Source organism: Marmota monax, unplaced genomic scaffold (assembly GCF_021218885.2).
Source record: "Marmota monax isolate L192 unplaced genomic scaffold, Marmota_monax_Labrador192_F-V1.1 WCK01_AAM20220418_F8-fsc00006, whole genome shotgun sequence".
Classification (NCBI taxonomy): Eukaryota; Metazoa; Chordata; class Mammalia; order Rodentia; family Sciuridae; genus Marmota; species Marmota monax.
The window spans coordinates 17,164,072-17,179,010 of NW_026693712.1; the positions used below are offsets into that span (position 1 = coordinate 17,164,072).

Consider the following 14,939-nt stretch of genomic DNA (forward strand, 5'->3'; position numbering starts at 1 on the left):
CTACGACTAGTGCTACAAGATAGGCAAGTATATATGACTGTGGAAACCTAAGGAAAACTACCTATTCAATTAGAGGAGTTCACAGTTTGAGATGTTCAGTCTATGATCAGCTGGTCAGCTGACTCCATTGCTCTGGGCCCTAGATGAAGCCATTGCATCATGGTGGAAGGGTGTGGCTGAGGATTGTCTGCTCTTGGAAGCAGAGAAAAGGTAGGGCCAGGGCCACATATACTCAAGGCTATACCACCAGTGAGCTAGTTCCTCCAGTCATGTCCCACTTGTTTTACAGTTACCACCCAGTAGTTCGAATTATTAATCTATGAAATGGATTAATTCACTGATGAGGCTACAGCTCTTATAATCCAATGCTTTTACCTCTGAACATTGTACATTGCCTAACATATGAGCTCTTTTGGGGACATTTATAGATTCAAACTATAACACCCATCTACCCACCCTTGTATTTCCTGTTAAGAAATAGAACATTGTAAGTACTCAGAAGCCACTTTGTCCTTTCCCCAATCACAGCTCTTCTACTCACCCTAAGTAACCACTGTTTTGACACTTGTGGTAATCATTCCTTTTCTAATTTTACATCCTAAATAATATAATGTAGTTTTACTTGTTTGTAGGGTTCAAGTAAATGAAATAATGATTCAGTGGTATATTTGAGTAGTTACAAGTTCATTCACTTTGCATAATTGTTTTCATTGTATCAATATACTAGTTTATTTGTCCATTCTACCCTTGATGGCCATTTGTATTGTTGTTTTAGACATTATATAGTATGACTATGAACACATTTCCTCCTATTTTTACATGCACTTTTCAACATAGTATATATGTAGAAATTGATATGTTGAGTTGTAATTTATGTGCATATTTCACCTTACTAGATAACACTATTTGGTTTTCCTGAGTGGCCCCAGAAGTTTACATTAACACCCACAATATGTAAGATCCTCTGTTGCTGTACAGCGAGATAGACATGAAAGTTTTTGGCAGTCTTGAGAGGGTAAAATGATACCTCATTGTGATTATAAGTTGCATTTCCTTGTTTACTAATGACTTTGGGCACATTTCATAATTATTAGTCATTGAATTTAGAGTATGTTCAGTTCTCCATCTTACTTTTTTTAAGAGTCATATGTTAGTGTTCTTCAAATTCTTTCTACTACTGACCTAAGGGACTGTGCTAAATACATTGGCAGAAATTTTTTAGGTTGTGGAAAGTAGCTTAGAGTCTTTCAGTTTATTTTTCTTCCCTTTTTCCCCCAACCCATCTGGTGTTTGGGAAGTGTCTTGGCATTTCACTGATCTCTTTTCTCTTATTCCTCCTCTTTCCTATTTCCTAGACTTTGAAGCGGCTCATGGCAGATGAGGTAAGGAAATTTTGTTTGGCATGTGCATGTTCTTATACTATAATATTTACTGGTTTCCATAAATTTGACTTTCTTTAACTTATAATGGTAATGTGGGAGCTAATTTCAGAGCACCGTAAGGCTTTTTCCTAACCCTTTGCCCTATGTTTGGCCCATTGCATGCATTTCCTTGGCATATTGATTAACTTCCAAAGTTAGGCATAGTCTTTAAACTCTAAGCTGATTTGCAGTTTAGATGCCACTCATATCACTTGAAATTCCGCAATGCTTGCAGATGGTTACTGTTACTTTCAAATGGGTTGAGCTGATAAATGCAGCTTATTGGTTACTCTTCTAAATTTGAACATCTGTACTTGAGGTCTGAGGAATAGTTTGTTAGCATTTGTGTGGCAGAGAGATGGCATATATACCTTGAAAGGACAGTGTATTTTTTCCTGACTAGATGTCATGCAAAGGGGATTTTGAAGAACGTATATTGAACTTTAGTTGCCTTAAACCCAAGTTCCTTGGAATGTGAAAAAGAAGAAGAGAAAGATTCCTGCCTTTAAGGCATTTACTTATTTATCCTGTATGACTTAATATCTTAAAATCTATGGTCATATTTTACCTCCTCTTCTTTTTTTTTTTTTTTTTTTTTTTGGTGCTGTTAGGGATCAAACCCAGGGCTTTGGGCATGCTAAGCAAATGCTAACCAGAGCCATATCTCCAGCTCATCATACTCACCTCTCACAGGGAGAAATTTTCTGGAGACCTGGCCACATTTATTATTAGGAAACAAAGAGCACTTTATTGAGATAGTTTTATACATGGGGTACTTTTAGTTTTGTGCTGCTAGAGGTCTTAGAAATGGCAGAACACTATGAATTGTAATATAGAGTATGTGAAAAATGAATAAGTAGTGGATGAAATGTGTTTAAACTCTAGAAATATGAGAACTTTTAATTGTGGCAGGTTGTTTTTTGTTTTGTTTTGTTTTGTTTTGTTTTGTTTTGGTCAATTCCCCTTATTAAATTTGAGATGCCTAAGGTGGGGGTGAATAGCTGGGGAAATCAAGATCAAACCTGCCTTTTATAGAGAAACTTGGAATCTTTATACTGTAGTCCTCTTATCTCTGGATAGAGATGAGAATAGAGTCAGTATGATAAATTAGGAGGAAAATTGATATCTTCTTTTCATGTTAGAAGAGTATTGAACTATTCATGAACCAAAGGAACCATGCATGTGAAAGAGATGAAAGGATTGGTTATTTGGTGTGTAGTTTGTTGTATAAATGAAAATGGAGCACTAATAATACTTTTTTCTGTTTCTCAGCTGGAGAGATTTACCAGCATGAGAATTAAGAAGGAGAAGGAAAAACCCAATTCTGCTCATAGAAATTCTTCTGCCTCTTATGGGGATGACCCAACAGCACAGTCCTTGCAGGATATTTCTGATGAGCAAGTTCTAGTTCTCTTTGAACAGATGCTGGTAAGTTTCCCACCTCAAAATGATATTTTTCCTAAAAATGTATGTATGAGCATGGTGGGGGTTTTGTTTGTTTTTGCTTTTTTAAAAAATGGATGGTCCCCTTAATCAGCCCTTATTTTAAAGCATTTTAGGCTTTAATACAAAGAATCACCACATTTATATCTGAAGAATTTTTATCAGTCATAATAGCTTAAATGTCTAGGAATCCCCAAAGCATATTTATTCAATAATCGTTTATTGTACTGAACTCATCACTAAGTGTAGTAAGCGTTAAACACTTAAAAACTTGTAATGAATTTAAGGCAATTATATTTTTCTTTTTTTTTTCCTCTACTAGCTGGATATGAACCTGAATGAGGAAAAACAGCAACCTTTGAGAGAGAAGGACATTGTCATCAAGAGGGAGATGGTGTCCCAGTACTTGCACACTTCCAAGGCTGTGAGTCTTGGGGCAGGTACCCATGACATGGGAGACTGCCCTTAGTTTGGACCTGTTTATTTTGTTAATTTTATATAACATTTTATGTCTGTGTCAATTGTGTTTTATTCCATTACATAAGCCTACTCTTTTTTTTTTTTTTTTTTTTTTTACATTCTCATTTGAGTTACCACTCTTTTTTTCCCCTCCTTCAGTAGTGGGGATTGAACCCAGGGCCTTGCAAATGCTAGCAAGCACTCTACCACTCAGATCTACATTCTCCCAGCCTTTTTTCAAAATTTTATTTTAAGCCAGGATCTTGCCAAATTGTTCTGGCTGGCCTTGCACTTGAAATCCTTCTGCTTCAGCCTCCTGTAGTTTGTGCCACACATTCAGGCTGAGTTACCATTCTTAAATACTTTTTGTATGATGTAAACTTTCATGAAGTATAAGAAATGGGATGAACAATTCTGAGTCTCACATAATTTGTGGTCTGATAGATTTCTGCCCCTCATGTTATTTAAACTGTATTGACTAATATTAGCCCCCAGTTTATGACTATGTCCAGTGCTTAATTTCTCTGAATGCCTCCTATCCAGGGCATGAGCCAAAAGGAGAGCTCTAGATCTGCCATGATGTACATTCAGGAGTTGAGATCAGGCTTGCGGGATATGCCTCTGCTTAGCTGCCTGGAATCCCTTCGTGTCTCTCTCAACAACAACCCTGTCAGGTGAGGGTTCTGAGGAGTTAACAGGAGTAGGAACCCAACAGTAGAGTTTACTGGTGTGATTGAAGATCAAAAGAGTCGGGAAATATAAGGATGATCTGAATTGGGAATAAAGAGTTGATCATAAATAAGAAGTATTATTTATTGATTTGATATTGCATTGTCCCTGTCTTTTTTTTATAGTTGGGTACAAACATTTGGTGCTGAAGGTCTGACTTCTTTATTAGACATCCTCAAACGACTTCACGATGAGAAAGAGGAGACTGCTGGGTAAGAAATTCCAGGTCTTTGCATCTTCAAGGTGGAGGGTTATAGGGTTGTAGAATAATAACAGTTAAATGTATAGACTAGGAGCATATACTGTTAGCTGAGAATGGTTTTTGTTGTGGGGTGACCAGTGGATGAATGATGATTATAATTATAGGCAAAGGATGAGGAACTTGGAATTTCATGATGAGTGTGATATATACACTTAAGATTACTTATCTCCCCCTTTTTCAGTCTGGAAGTAGGATCTGATTTTCTCCAGAGTGATCTAGTCTGGGTCATATCCCATATGGTGTCTTAAAATATACTTGATCAGCTTGGGACTACCTTTACAACAGTCTTCGTGATTGGAATAATTTGGGAATAACTTGGACTGTGTTAGGCTACCTTGGAAACCAGACTGAGCCAAAGTGACCTCTTTACCTCCTAGACTCTTTCTGAGACAAAAATAATACAGGGCCAGGACCTCCTACATGTACCTTCTCAGATCTGAAATCTTTTAAGTAGTGGGGCAAGCATCAGGATGTTATCCTGATAGAATTTAGCACTTAGAAGCCTAGAAAGAGTTAAAGGGTAAGTTATAATGTAATAATAAATTCTTGTATTACAGCCAAAGGTCTTTTATGATGGGGATCCCTCTTCATCTACTTACTTTTGTCAGTGTTTCTGGGCTAAGTGCTATGTGCTGGACTTTACTTGGCTGTTAGTTGGAGATATTCCTAAGATCCTTGTTTGCAAGGTTAAAAAGTCAATTGGGAAAGGGATGTAGAATAAAGAGACTTCACTGATTATGTCTTCTACATACAGGAGCTACGATAGCAGAAACCAACATGAGATCATTCGCTGTTTGAAAGCTTTTATGAACAACAAGGTAAAATTTTTTTTTCCCCTTCTTGTTCCAGTCCTCATCTGGACCTCCATTTGTTCTCTTCTCTTGGCAAACCCCAAAGTGGAAGTAGAAAAATGAGGTTGTCCCTTTTAGTACTGAATCTGTTATTCATTGCCACATGTACATATTTTCCATGGACCTTTTTTCCCAGCTCTAATTTGTTTCAGAATGTAATCTATAATTATTCTCTTGAATTGGGATATTATAAAGAATGGTGGCACACCATTATAAAGGTATAGTGGCACACACCTGTAATCCCAGCATCTCAGGAGGCTGAGGCTGAAGGATTGCAAGTTCAAAGCCAGCCTTAGTAACTTAGCAAGGCCCTAAGCAACTTAGCAAAAGTCAAAGATTCCAATAAGCTACCAGAAACTACAAGAGAAGGCATGAAACATTTTCCCTCAGTCTTCAAAGAAACAAACCCTGCTAACATCTGATCTCGGACTTCTAGCCAGAACTGTGAGACAATAAATTTCTGTTGTTTGAGATACTCAAGAATGGGGATATAGCTCAGTGGTAAAGTAGTCTCCTGAGTTCTGGGATTACAGGTAGGATTACAGGCATGTGCTATCTTGCCTAACTGATGCTGTTATCTTTAAATCTCCTTCTCTGTTTTTGTCCTACCAGTTTGGAATCAAAACCATGTTGGAGACAGAAGAAGGAATTTTACTGCTGGTCAGAGCCATGGATCCCGCTGTTCCCAACATGATGATTGATGCAGCTAAACTGCTTTCTGCTCTTTGTATTCTACCACAACCAGAGGACATGTATGTGATTAGAGTTACTTCTTTTGTCCATTCGCATTTTTATCATCTGTTTAGTGTAGAGGAAAATTGAGTTGTTTAGATATTCTCTTGATCTTAAATACTAGCTAAGACCATATTTCTTTTGTTTGTTTGTTTATTTTGGTACCAGGGGTTGAACCCAGAGGCTCTCAACCACTGAGCCACATCCCTAGCCCTTTTTAACTTTTTTTACTTTGAGACAGGGTCTCACTGAGTTGCTTAGGGCCTCACTGAGTTGCTGAAGCTGGCTTTGAACTTGCATTCCTCCTGCCTCAGTCTCCTGAGCCACTGGGATTATACGTGTACCCCACTGCACTCAGCAAGACCATATTTCTTATCAGAAGTAAACACTGAGAATCTTTTTTCCCAGTACTAGAGATTAAATCCAGCAGTGTTATATCACACGTTACATCCCCAACCCTTTAAATTTTTTATTTTGAGAAAAGGCCTTACTAATATTGCTCAGGTTGGCCTTGCATTTGTAATCCTCCTACCTCAGCCTCCTAAGTAGCTGGGATTATAGGCATGTACCACTGTGCTAAGAATTTTAATATAGATCGCACATTCCTAATCTGAATACCCAAAATGCTCCAAACTGAAACTTTTTCGAGTACCATCATGACATCCCCAAGTAGAAAATCTCATACCATAAAACTTTATTTTGTGCACAAAATTATTGAAAGTATTATTATGAAATTAACTTCATCTATGTGTATAAGGTATATATGAAGCATAAATAAATTTTGTGTTTAGACTTCTATCTATCTCATTCCTAAGATAACTCTCGTATATACTTAAATATTTCAAAGTCTGAAAAAATCTGAAATCTGAAACATAAGTTCAAGCATTTCAGTCCATCTGTATTTAGGAAAGATTCCTATCCTGAGTGTGCCATTGGTCATCAGGGTATCTGTTGCCTCTGCATTAATGTCTGTTTTGTCCAGGACATTTTTGTTTTGTTCTGTTTTATGTACTATTTTGTTAATTCAGAATTAGCACAATATTATCTTAAAAATTCAAATGAAGAAATATATAAAGTAAAATTTAACATCCTCATTCAACCACCAAGTCCTATTCTACAGAAATTACACTGTTAATGGTTTTTCAAAGCACAAGCATATTACATTTTCTTGATTTTGAATCATCTTCTCCCACCCCAAAAGAGGTGAGGAGTGATGGTTTATGTCTTTAAAACCAACTGCATGTATAGAATAGATTTTTTTTTTTTTTGAGGACAGGTTTAACAAAAGTTAAATCATTCTTTTCAGCTTGTTTCTTTTTATTTATTTAACAGTAGATCTTGGACATCCTTCTTTGTCAGTATTTATAGATTTACCTTATTATCTTTAATGGCCATTTAGCATATCATGTATGTCCCATAATTTATTTAATAACACTCCCATTGTTAGACTTTTAGGTGGACTAAATCAGGTTCTGGTTGTTGGTCTAGGAGATAAGAATTTTGCTATTAAAAATTATGCTATAAGAAATATCCTTATGTTTTCATGTTTACATCTAATAGGTTGTAACTTACCTTTAGAAGTAGGCTAAACATTGTGTGCATTAGACCTTGAATATAGTACTATTAAATGCCTCTCAAAAAGTTGAACCAATTTATAACTCATAATATGGGTCTTTAATTTGGTATTCATGGATAGGAGTCTAGGATTGGATTTTAGGAAATAGATTTTTCTGAAGAAATGGCTTATAGTTTTTAGCAGATTCTGACTCCTGTTCTAGGAGTAACAAGAGATTAATTGGAGAAATTTAAAGCATTAATGATGCTTTCTAACTGGTCTGTGCCCTGTGTTATTTACCCATAACGTGTTAGAGCACCTGGCAGGACCCTCCCTTTCCTTTTTCTTGAGCAGGAATGAAAGGGTTTTGGAGGCAATGACAGAAAGAGCTGAGATGGATGAGGTGGAACGTTTCCAGCCGCTGTTGGATGGATTAAAAAGTGGGACCTCCATTGCACTCAAGGTATACCCCTTGAAACTAAGCCCAAGATTAGAATTATGTGGAGTATTTCCCAACAATATATTTTACATTTGAAAAATTGTTCTGAAGGGAAAATGATACAACCTTTTCTCTAAGAAGTCAAAGAAAGAACTTTCCTCATTGTGAGATTGAAAAAAAGCAAGATATCTATTTGTACATTAGTAAAACCAAGGTTCTCCAATAACATACTGTCATATCCTTGGAATCATTTATATTTCTGAGGTCTCAAGGCCTGTGTTCAAACTAGGTTTCTGCTGTAGTAGAAAGGTTGTTCCCATAGTTTTTGTACAACACCTTCTGGGTTTTATTTGGGAGTCCTGGAGTGCATGTAAAGAGGATGGAGACTTGAGCTGTAATAGTTACCATTGACATAGCTACTGAATTTTTTTTTTTTTTTTTTTAAGGTGGGATGCCTACAGCTGATCAATGCTCTCATCACTCCAGCTGAAGAACTTGACTTCCGAGTTCACATTAGAAGTGAATTGATGCGATTAGGGCTGCATCAAGTGTTGCAGGTAAGAGACAACACTTCATTAGAAAGTCTGGGCTGGTTCCTTCCTGCTCTTACAGCCTCAGTCATTCCCAGGATTACTGGTTTTAAACTTAAAAACCAAGTTGAAAGGTGTTGGTTTCTAGCCACATGAGACACTTTAGGATTCCCTCACTTCTACTTTTGTTATTGACAGGACCTTCGAGAGATTGAAAATGATGATATGAGAGTGCAACTAAATGTGTTTGATGAACAAGGGGAAGAAGATTCCTATGATCTGAAGGGACGGCTAGATGACATTCGCATGGAGATGGAATATCCTTTTGTTCACTGGACAGAATCTTGGGACAGATGAAACATTCATTGCATTCAGTTATAGACCCTCATATGGAATGATCTGGGAGATGATTCAGTACAAGGCATGAGGCTGATGTGTCTTCTCAGTAAATAAGGCATGTGTCTTTTTATTACTGTTGGGTGTATTTACTTCATTATAGACTAGGGAAGTCAATAAAGGTGGTCTGAGCGTTATTCAACATGGACAGCCATCAAAATCACTTTAAACTTCCTAGAACATGGTAGCTTAGCCCACTGAGATGTAGAGCTGACTTTAGATATGTTTGGGCTGAAGGATTAATTTGGTTAACTATTAGTATGTGCCACAAGGGACTTTGAGGTGGTTGTATTTTTAGTTTCTGTCTACTGCTTGATCTTTAAGCCAAATACTAGGAATTCTCAGTCCCTTTAAAGTACTATCCTTAACCAAAGGAACTTAAAGTTTCTGGTAATATTAATGGGAGGAACAGCCATTATTAAAGTAGAAGTGGCATCTTGTTACTTTTCCTTTGTTTCTCCCAAAACTGAGCAAGCCATCTGTCAAATACAGTTTCTAAATTTTTGCTTTCCTTAGCCTGTTCCTTTTCCACTGACTTTAGCGAAGTCTTCCAGATTTTATTAAACACAGTGAAGGACTCAAAGGCAGAGCCACACTTCCTGTCCATTCTTCAGCACCTGCTGTTGGTCCGAAATGACTATGAGGCCAGGTAAGATGGTGTGCCTATGGGAGGTTTTGAATATGAGCTTAAATGGAAAGGGCAGAATCCTAAAATTCAAAGACTGTCCTGTAAAAGGAAAAAGAAGAGAAAGACTGGATTCTGGTTTATTAGTCACAGATGAAGCCATCAGTAACCCCTTTAACCCAACTGAAAGGCATCCCTGTGGAAAAGGCCAGAGTATATAAATTGAAATACCTTTCCCACCAAAGAAGAAAAATAAACAATAAAAAATAAATAAAATACCCTTCCTTTTGGAAGGGAGTAAATAGGGGGAGAATAACAAAGGGAGTTTGTAATTTAAAATCTTTCTTGTTACCTGGAAGTGGAAATTCAACAGTAGCACTGTTCATTATAGAGAGGGATCAAGCCTGAACATTTAAATGGGAAAGTATTGGCACTTGGAGGCAGATGGAAAGAACTTTTTCCCCCCACAGTGCTAGAGGTTGACTCCAGGACTTTTACACTAACACATACTCTGCCACTGAGCTACATCCCCTCCCCATAAGAAGTTGATTATCTGGAATAGGAAGGGTGGGAGCTGACATGAAAGAAGGGGGATTTCTTATAGCACGGCAGAGGTGCTTCCATTAACTTTACGAAAAGTTCTTTTTTAGAACACATATCCTTAAGTCTTTCTATTGTCAGTTTACTTTTCTTGATCCTGAATACTTCTGAAAATTATCCTTTGACTTCCATTTGATAACTCTGTCTGTTCTGATTCTTCTGTAGACCACAATACTATAAGTTGATTGAAGAATGTATCTCCCAGATAGTTCTTCATAAGAATGGAGCTGATCCTGATTTCAAATGCCGGCACCTCCAGATTGATATCGAGGGATTGATTGGTTAAGTATACTCTTCTATCCAGTTCCTTAAAGCATCCATTGCTTTTACTTTTCATTTTGCATCTTTCTGTCAATGATAATTTCAGAGAAGAAATCTTTCTGTTCCTCAGATATTTCCATTTTTGTCCTTTCTTAGGTCATAACCAACATCTTTGTTAGGAATGTACAGTCCTTATGTTTAACATATTTCTACAATAAATCTAACATCCTGCCCTTTCTCATACATCACTTTTTTGTAGGGACTTCACCTATCATCTGTGATACTTGCCGGTTTCAGAGTTTCATAAATATAATTCAGGCATTCTTCATGCCACCCAGCATGTTAGCCTTGCTTTGCATTGAGAAATTATAGGTTGAACTTATCTAAAAGTCCTATTTCTTGGTCTAGTGCCGAACAGTAAGGATAATAACAGATAACCAAATGGACAGAAGACTGCTCTTTGGTGTATTAAAAGGCTTAGGAATGAGAAGGAAACCAAGAGAACTGGGAACTTCATTTACTGACTTTTTCCCCCCCAGATCAAATGATTGATAAAACAAAAGTGGAGAAATCTGAAGCCAAAGCTACAGAGCTGGAAAAAAAGGTGCGTTTGTGGGATCAGTGGTAGACTACCTGCCTAGCACTCATAAGGTCCTGAGTTTGATCTCTAGCTTTATGCCCCCACCTCCAAATTGTTTTTATCCTCTTTAAAGTATATCTTTCTTTAAATGAGGGTTATTATTTTTCTAACATGCAAGACAATTTTTGTTCATATTTGAAAATACTCAGCATCTAATAGTCTTTAGGTTACATCTTTTCAGTATAGGTTAGTCATTGGAGAAAGGGTTAATGGATGTGAACACGAGGAGCTGAAGGTGAGCTTGCACAGCCCTTGAAGGACAGGAACGATAGATGATACTCTGGAATAATAGTGATGGCACTTTCAGATTTGTTTGGCATCTCAGGTCTCTTATCCCTAGAATAATAGGAACTGGAATATGTTTGAGTTCTCTTTTTCTCTTTGATTGTTAAGGACTCCTATTATAGTTGATAGATTTTTATATTCTAGTGACTATGGAATCCAGGAGACCCCTTGCTAGTAGGTTGGTTAAAGATCTTTCAAATCTTAAAGGTTTTGTTTTGTGTTTTTTCTAAATACAATCTTTTTTTTTTTTTTTTTTTTTAATATTCGTTTTTTAGTTGTAGTTGGACACAATACCTTTATTTTATTTATTTTTATTTGGTGCTGAGGATCGAACCCAGGGCCTCACACAAGCAAGGCGATCGCGATCGCTTTACCACTGAGCCACAACCCCAACCCAGGGTTTTGTTTTGTTAAACTGTGAAAGTAGGAAGACTATTAAAGGATCTTTAGTTCTCCTGTCTTTTATCCTTGACTTTAAGGTCAAAATTATAGTGCTTTTTCCCCCCATACATTGCCTGATATATAGGGTTAGTGAACTCTGCAGAGCAAGTACTGGCACAAAATACCAATTTATGGGGAATAACACATGGGCTTCTTAATTGGATGAAGAGTTTTTGGGGAGCCTAATTGCGAACCTAATTGCTTTCTTCATTAGCTGGACTCAGAGTTAACAGCCCGACATGAGCTACAAGTAGAAATGAAAAAGATGGAAAGTGACTTCGAGCAGAAACTTCAGGATCTTCAGGGAGAAAAGGATGCACTGGATTCTGAAAAGCAACAAATTGCTATAGAGAAAGAAGACCTTGAAGCAGAGGTGTCCCAGCTCACAGGAGAGGTAACTTCTGAGCAAAGAAGGACTGTTACTGCTATCAGCTCACGTCTTGGGACAGGAGCCAGTCATCTCACTCCTAGGGAGGTGGCAGCTAATAGATAATGTAGTTAAATGGTGCATATCTTAAAAATCATTTACTGCTTTTAGTTTTGTTTGGGTAGTAAATAATATATACAACAAAACATTTAGAAAACATAGAAAAACCAAGAATAAAATGATTTACACAATTCTACCCATAAATAAAGGTAATAGACTTCTAATAAATTTTTAGGAGTAAAAATTAAACTCTTTGTTAGTTTTCCCTTATTTTAATCATCAGTGGACAGAGTTATCCTCACTGTAGTTTTATAAATATTTAAGTGATCTGTAATATCTGATTATTTGATCACTTATGTAGTTCTATAATTGCCTTATAGCACCTTGGATATAACTAGAATATTTTATAATATTTTATTTGCTTGACCTCTGCATTTTATAATCAGAGTTAAACTAAGAGTTGAAGTTGTGTTTTTTACTACAAAGCATACTCAGCTAAGAACATGACTTGAGTTCTGGGTTTGGCTTTGTCACTAAATGGCTGTGTAACTTTAGGCAAATCATGTAGACTGTTGAACTCCTCCCAGTCCTTCCATAAGTAAAATGAGAAATTTGGGTTAAGTAGTTTCTTAGGTGTCGTCCCCCCCCCCCCCCAGTCCCTGAAATGGGGTGACAAGTATTCTTATAAGTGTTGTTTCTGTAGGTTGCCAAGCTGTCAAAAGAACTGGAAGATGCCAAGAAAGAAATGGCTTCTCTCTCTGCCTCAGTTGTTGTTATAGCTCCTTCTGTTCCTAGTAGTGCCACTGTTCCTCCTGCCCCTCCTCTACCTGGTGACTCTGGCACGGTTATTCCACCTCCAGCCCCTCCTTTATCAGGAGGGGTTAGTATACCACCCCCACCTCCTCTTCCTGGAGGTGCTTCCATTTTTCCTCCTCCACCTCCACCTGCTCCTCCTTTGCCTGGAGTTGTCTGCATCCCTCCACCCCCTCCTTTGCCTGCAGGTACTGGCATCCCTCCTCCCCCTCCTTTGCCTGGAGGTGCTGGCATCCCCCCTCCACCTCCCTTGCCTGGAGGTGCTGGCATCCCCCCTCCACCTCCCTTGCCTGGAGGTGCTGGCATTCCCCCACCACCTCCATTGCCTGGAAGTACTAGCATCCCTCCACCACCTCCCTTACCTGGGGGTGCTTGCATCCCCCCACCTCCTCCCTTGCCTGGAGGACCAGGAATGCCACCTCCCCCTCCTCCTCTTCCTGGTGGTCCTGGAATCCCTCCACCACCTCCATTTCCTGGTGGCCCTGGCATTCCTCCGCCTCCACCTGGAATGGGTTTGCCTCCGCCTCCCCCCTTTGGATTTGGGGTACCAGCAGCCCCAGTTCTGCCATTTGGATTAACTCCCAAAAAGATTTATAAGCCAGAGGTGCAGCTCCGGAGGCCTAACTGGTCTAAGGTGAGAGTTTCTATTCATTTCATCCGTAAATTTTTAAAAATTTTTTAATTTTTTTGATATCAGGGATTGAACCCAAGGGCACTTAACCACTGAGCCACATCCCTAGCCCTTTTTTATATTTTTTATGTTGATACAGGGTCTCACTGAGTTCCTTAGTGCCCCATTGAGTTACTGAAGCTTGCCTTGAACTTGTGATTCTCCTGTCTCAGCCTCCCAAGTTGCTGGGATCACAGGTGTGTGCCACTTTGTGGCAAGCGGCGCTATTAATAATTACTCAGAGGCAGATTGTCTTTAAATGCAAGCATATATTCGATCACACCAATCATCAAATATAAACAATTAATGTAAACAGTGTTGGGTGTGCTGGAGCACCCCATCTAGCATTCAGTGCAAACTAATTAAATACTATAAGCAAATCACACAATCCTAGGGCAACCACGAGCTCCAAAATACCTCTGAAACCACACAACTTCTCTTAGCCAAAGAGCAGATGTTGTGCTTGTATCATGCTTCTCTCCAGCCAGGGGCTGGACATTGGGGAATAGTGGAGTCATTTCAGGCACAGACTGCAAGGCAATGTCCCAGGAGCAAAATTCTTCAATGTGACAGGATAAGCCATTTAAATACAGTTCTAAATTGGTGGTGTACTTTGGTGATTGGTTACACCCACTGAAAATCAATGTCCATTGGTTATGTCCAGTGAGGTGATGTAATTACAACTGAGTATGTTCTTTGTGCATGTGCATAGAGCTATACTCCCTATCAATTATAACCAGTCATTGCTAAGCATGCCTATGGCTAGTGCCCCTTAAAGCTCTTTATCAATTGCAAGCAGACATGACTAAGCAGTTCAATGGCTGCTGTTCCTTATGGCCAGCAACTTAGTGAGTTCCAGCATGTCTATGGCAGGTGCTCCTTATAGCCACCATATCCAATTCATCTGATCTTAAGAAATCACTTCAGGGCTGGGTGTAGTGGTACATACTGTAAGGGTCCCACGAAACGTCGGAGAAAGAGACCACCAAGTGACCACTCATGCAACTGGCAGAAGGGGATTTATTGAACCAGCATGCTGGGGCTCCGTGCCCACTCAAGAAGGGAAAGCAGCCCAGAGCCCCGAGCAGGGGCTAAGCACTGCTTAAGTACACTTTTTGGGGAGGGCGGAGGGCTTTGTATACATCAGAACAAATCATCATGAGGCGCGGGAAAATTGAACAACAACTCCTAAACATGATTAGTTCATTCATTGGCGGGAACAGGTCAGGCTGGAGTGATAGGTCATTCCTAAGGAGAGTACACATTCAAACTGATTGGTTTAGGGCCTAAATGACTACGTGACCAGTTACACAGAGCCCTTCAGGTATTAAACAACCAAGTAGTCAGGGGAAATATTTAC

At 38.6% G+C, this 14,939-nt stretch overlaps 1 protein-coding gene across 2 annotated transcripts in view; it reads left to right on the forward strand.

The window, feature by feature from the left end:
- Positions 1–14,939, forward strand: part of Diaph1 (diaphanous related formin 1) — a 94,614-nt gene that overhangs the window by 24,070 nt on the left and 55,605 nt on the right. The window contains exons 2-16 of one of the 2 annotated variants that reach the window (XM_046460174.2): positions 1,356–1,382; positions 2,694–2,849; positions 3,187–3,288; positions 3,867–3,997; positions 4,178–4,264; positions 5,069–5,132; positions 5,778–5,917; positions 7,807–7,915; positions 8,338–8,448; positions 8,620–8,738; positions 9,350–9,466; positions 10,208–10,323; positions 10,843–10,907; positions 11,884–12,063; positions 12,800–13,543. In XM_046460174.2, coding sequence (XP_046316130.1) covers positions 1,356–1,382; positions 2,694–2,849; positions 3,187–3,288; positions 3,867–3,997; positions 4,178–4,264; positions 5,069–5,132; positions 5,778–5,917; positions 7,807–7,915; positions 8,338–8,448; positions 8,620–8,738; positions 9,350–9,466; positions 10,208–10,323; positions 10,843–10,907; positions 11,884–12,063; positions 12,800–13,543 — 2,268 coding nt within the window. The remainder of the gene's footprint in view (positions 1–1,355; positions 1,383–2,693; positions 2,850–3,186; positions 3,289–3,866; positions 3,998–4,177; positions 4,265–5,068; positions 5,133–5,777; positions 5,918–7,806; positions 7,916–8,337; positions 8,449–8,619; positions 8,739–9,349; positions 9,467–10,207; positions 10,324–10,842; positions 10,908–11,883; positions 12,064–12,799; positions 13,544–14,939) is intronic. The other variant, XM_046460173.2, reaches the window with a different exon arrangement.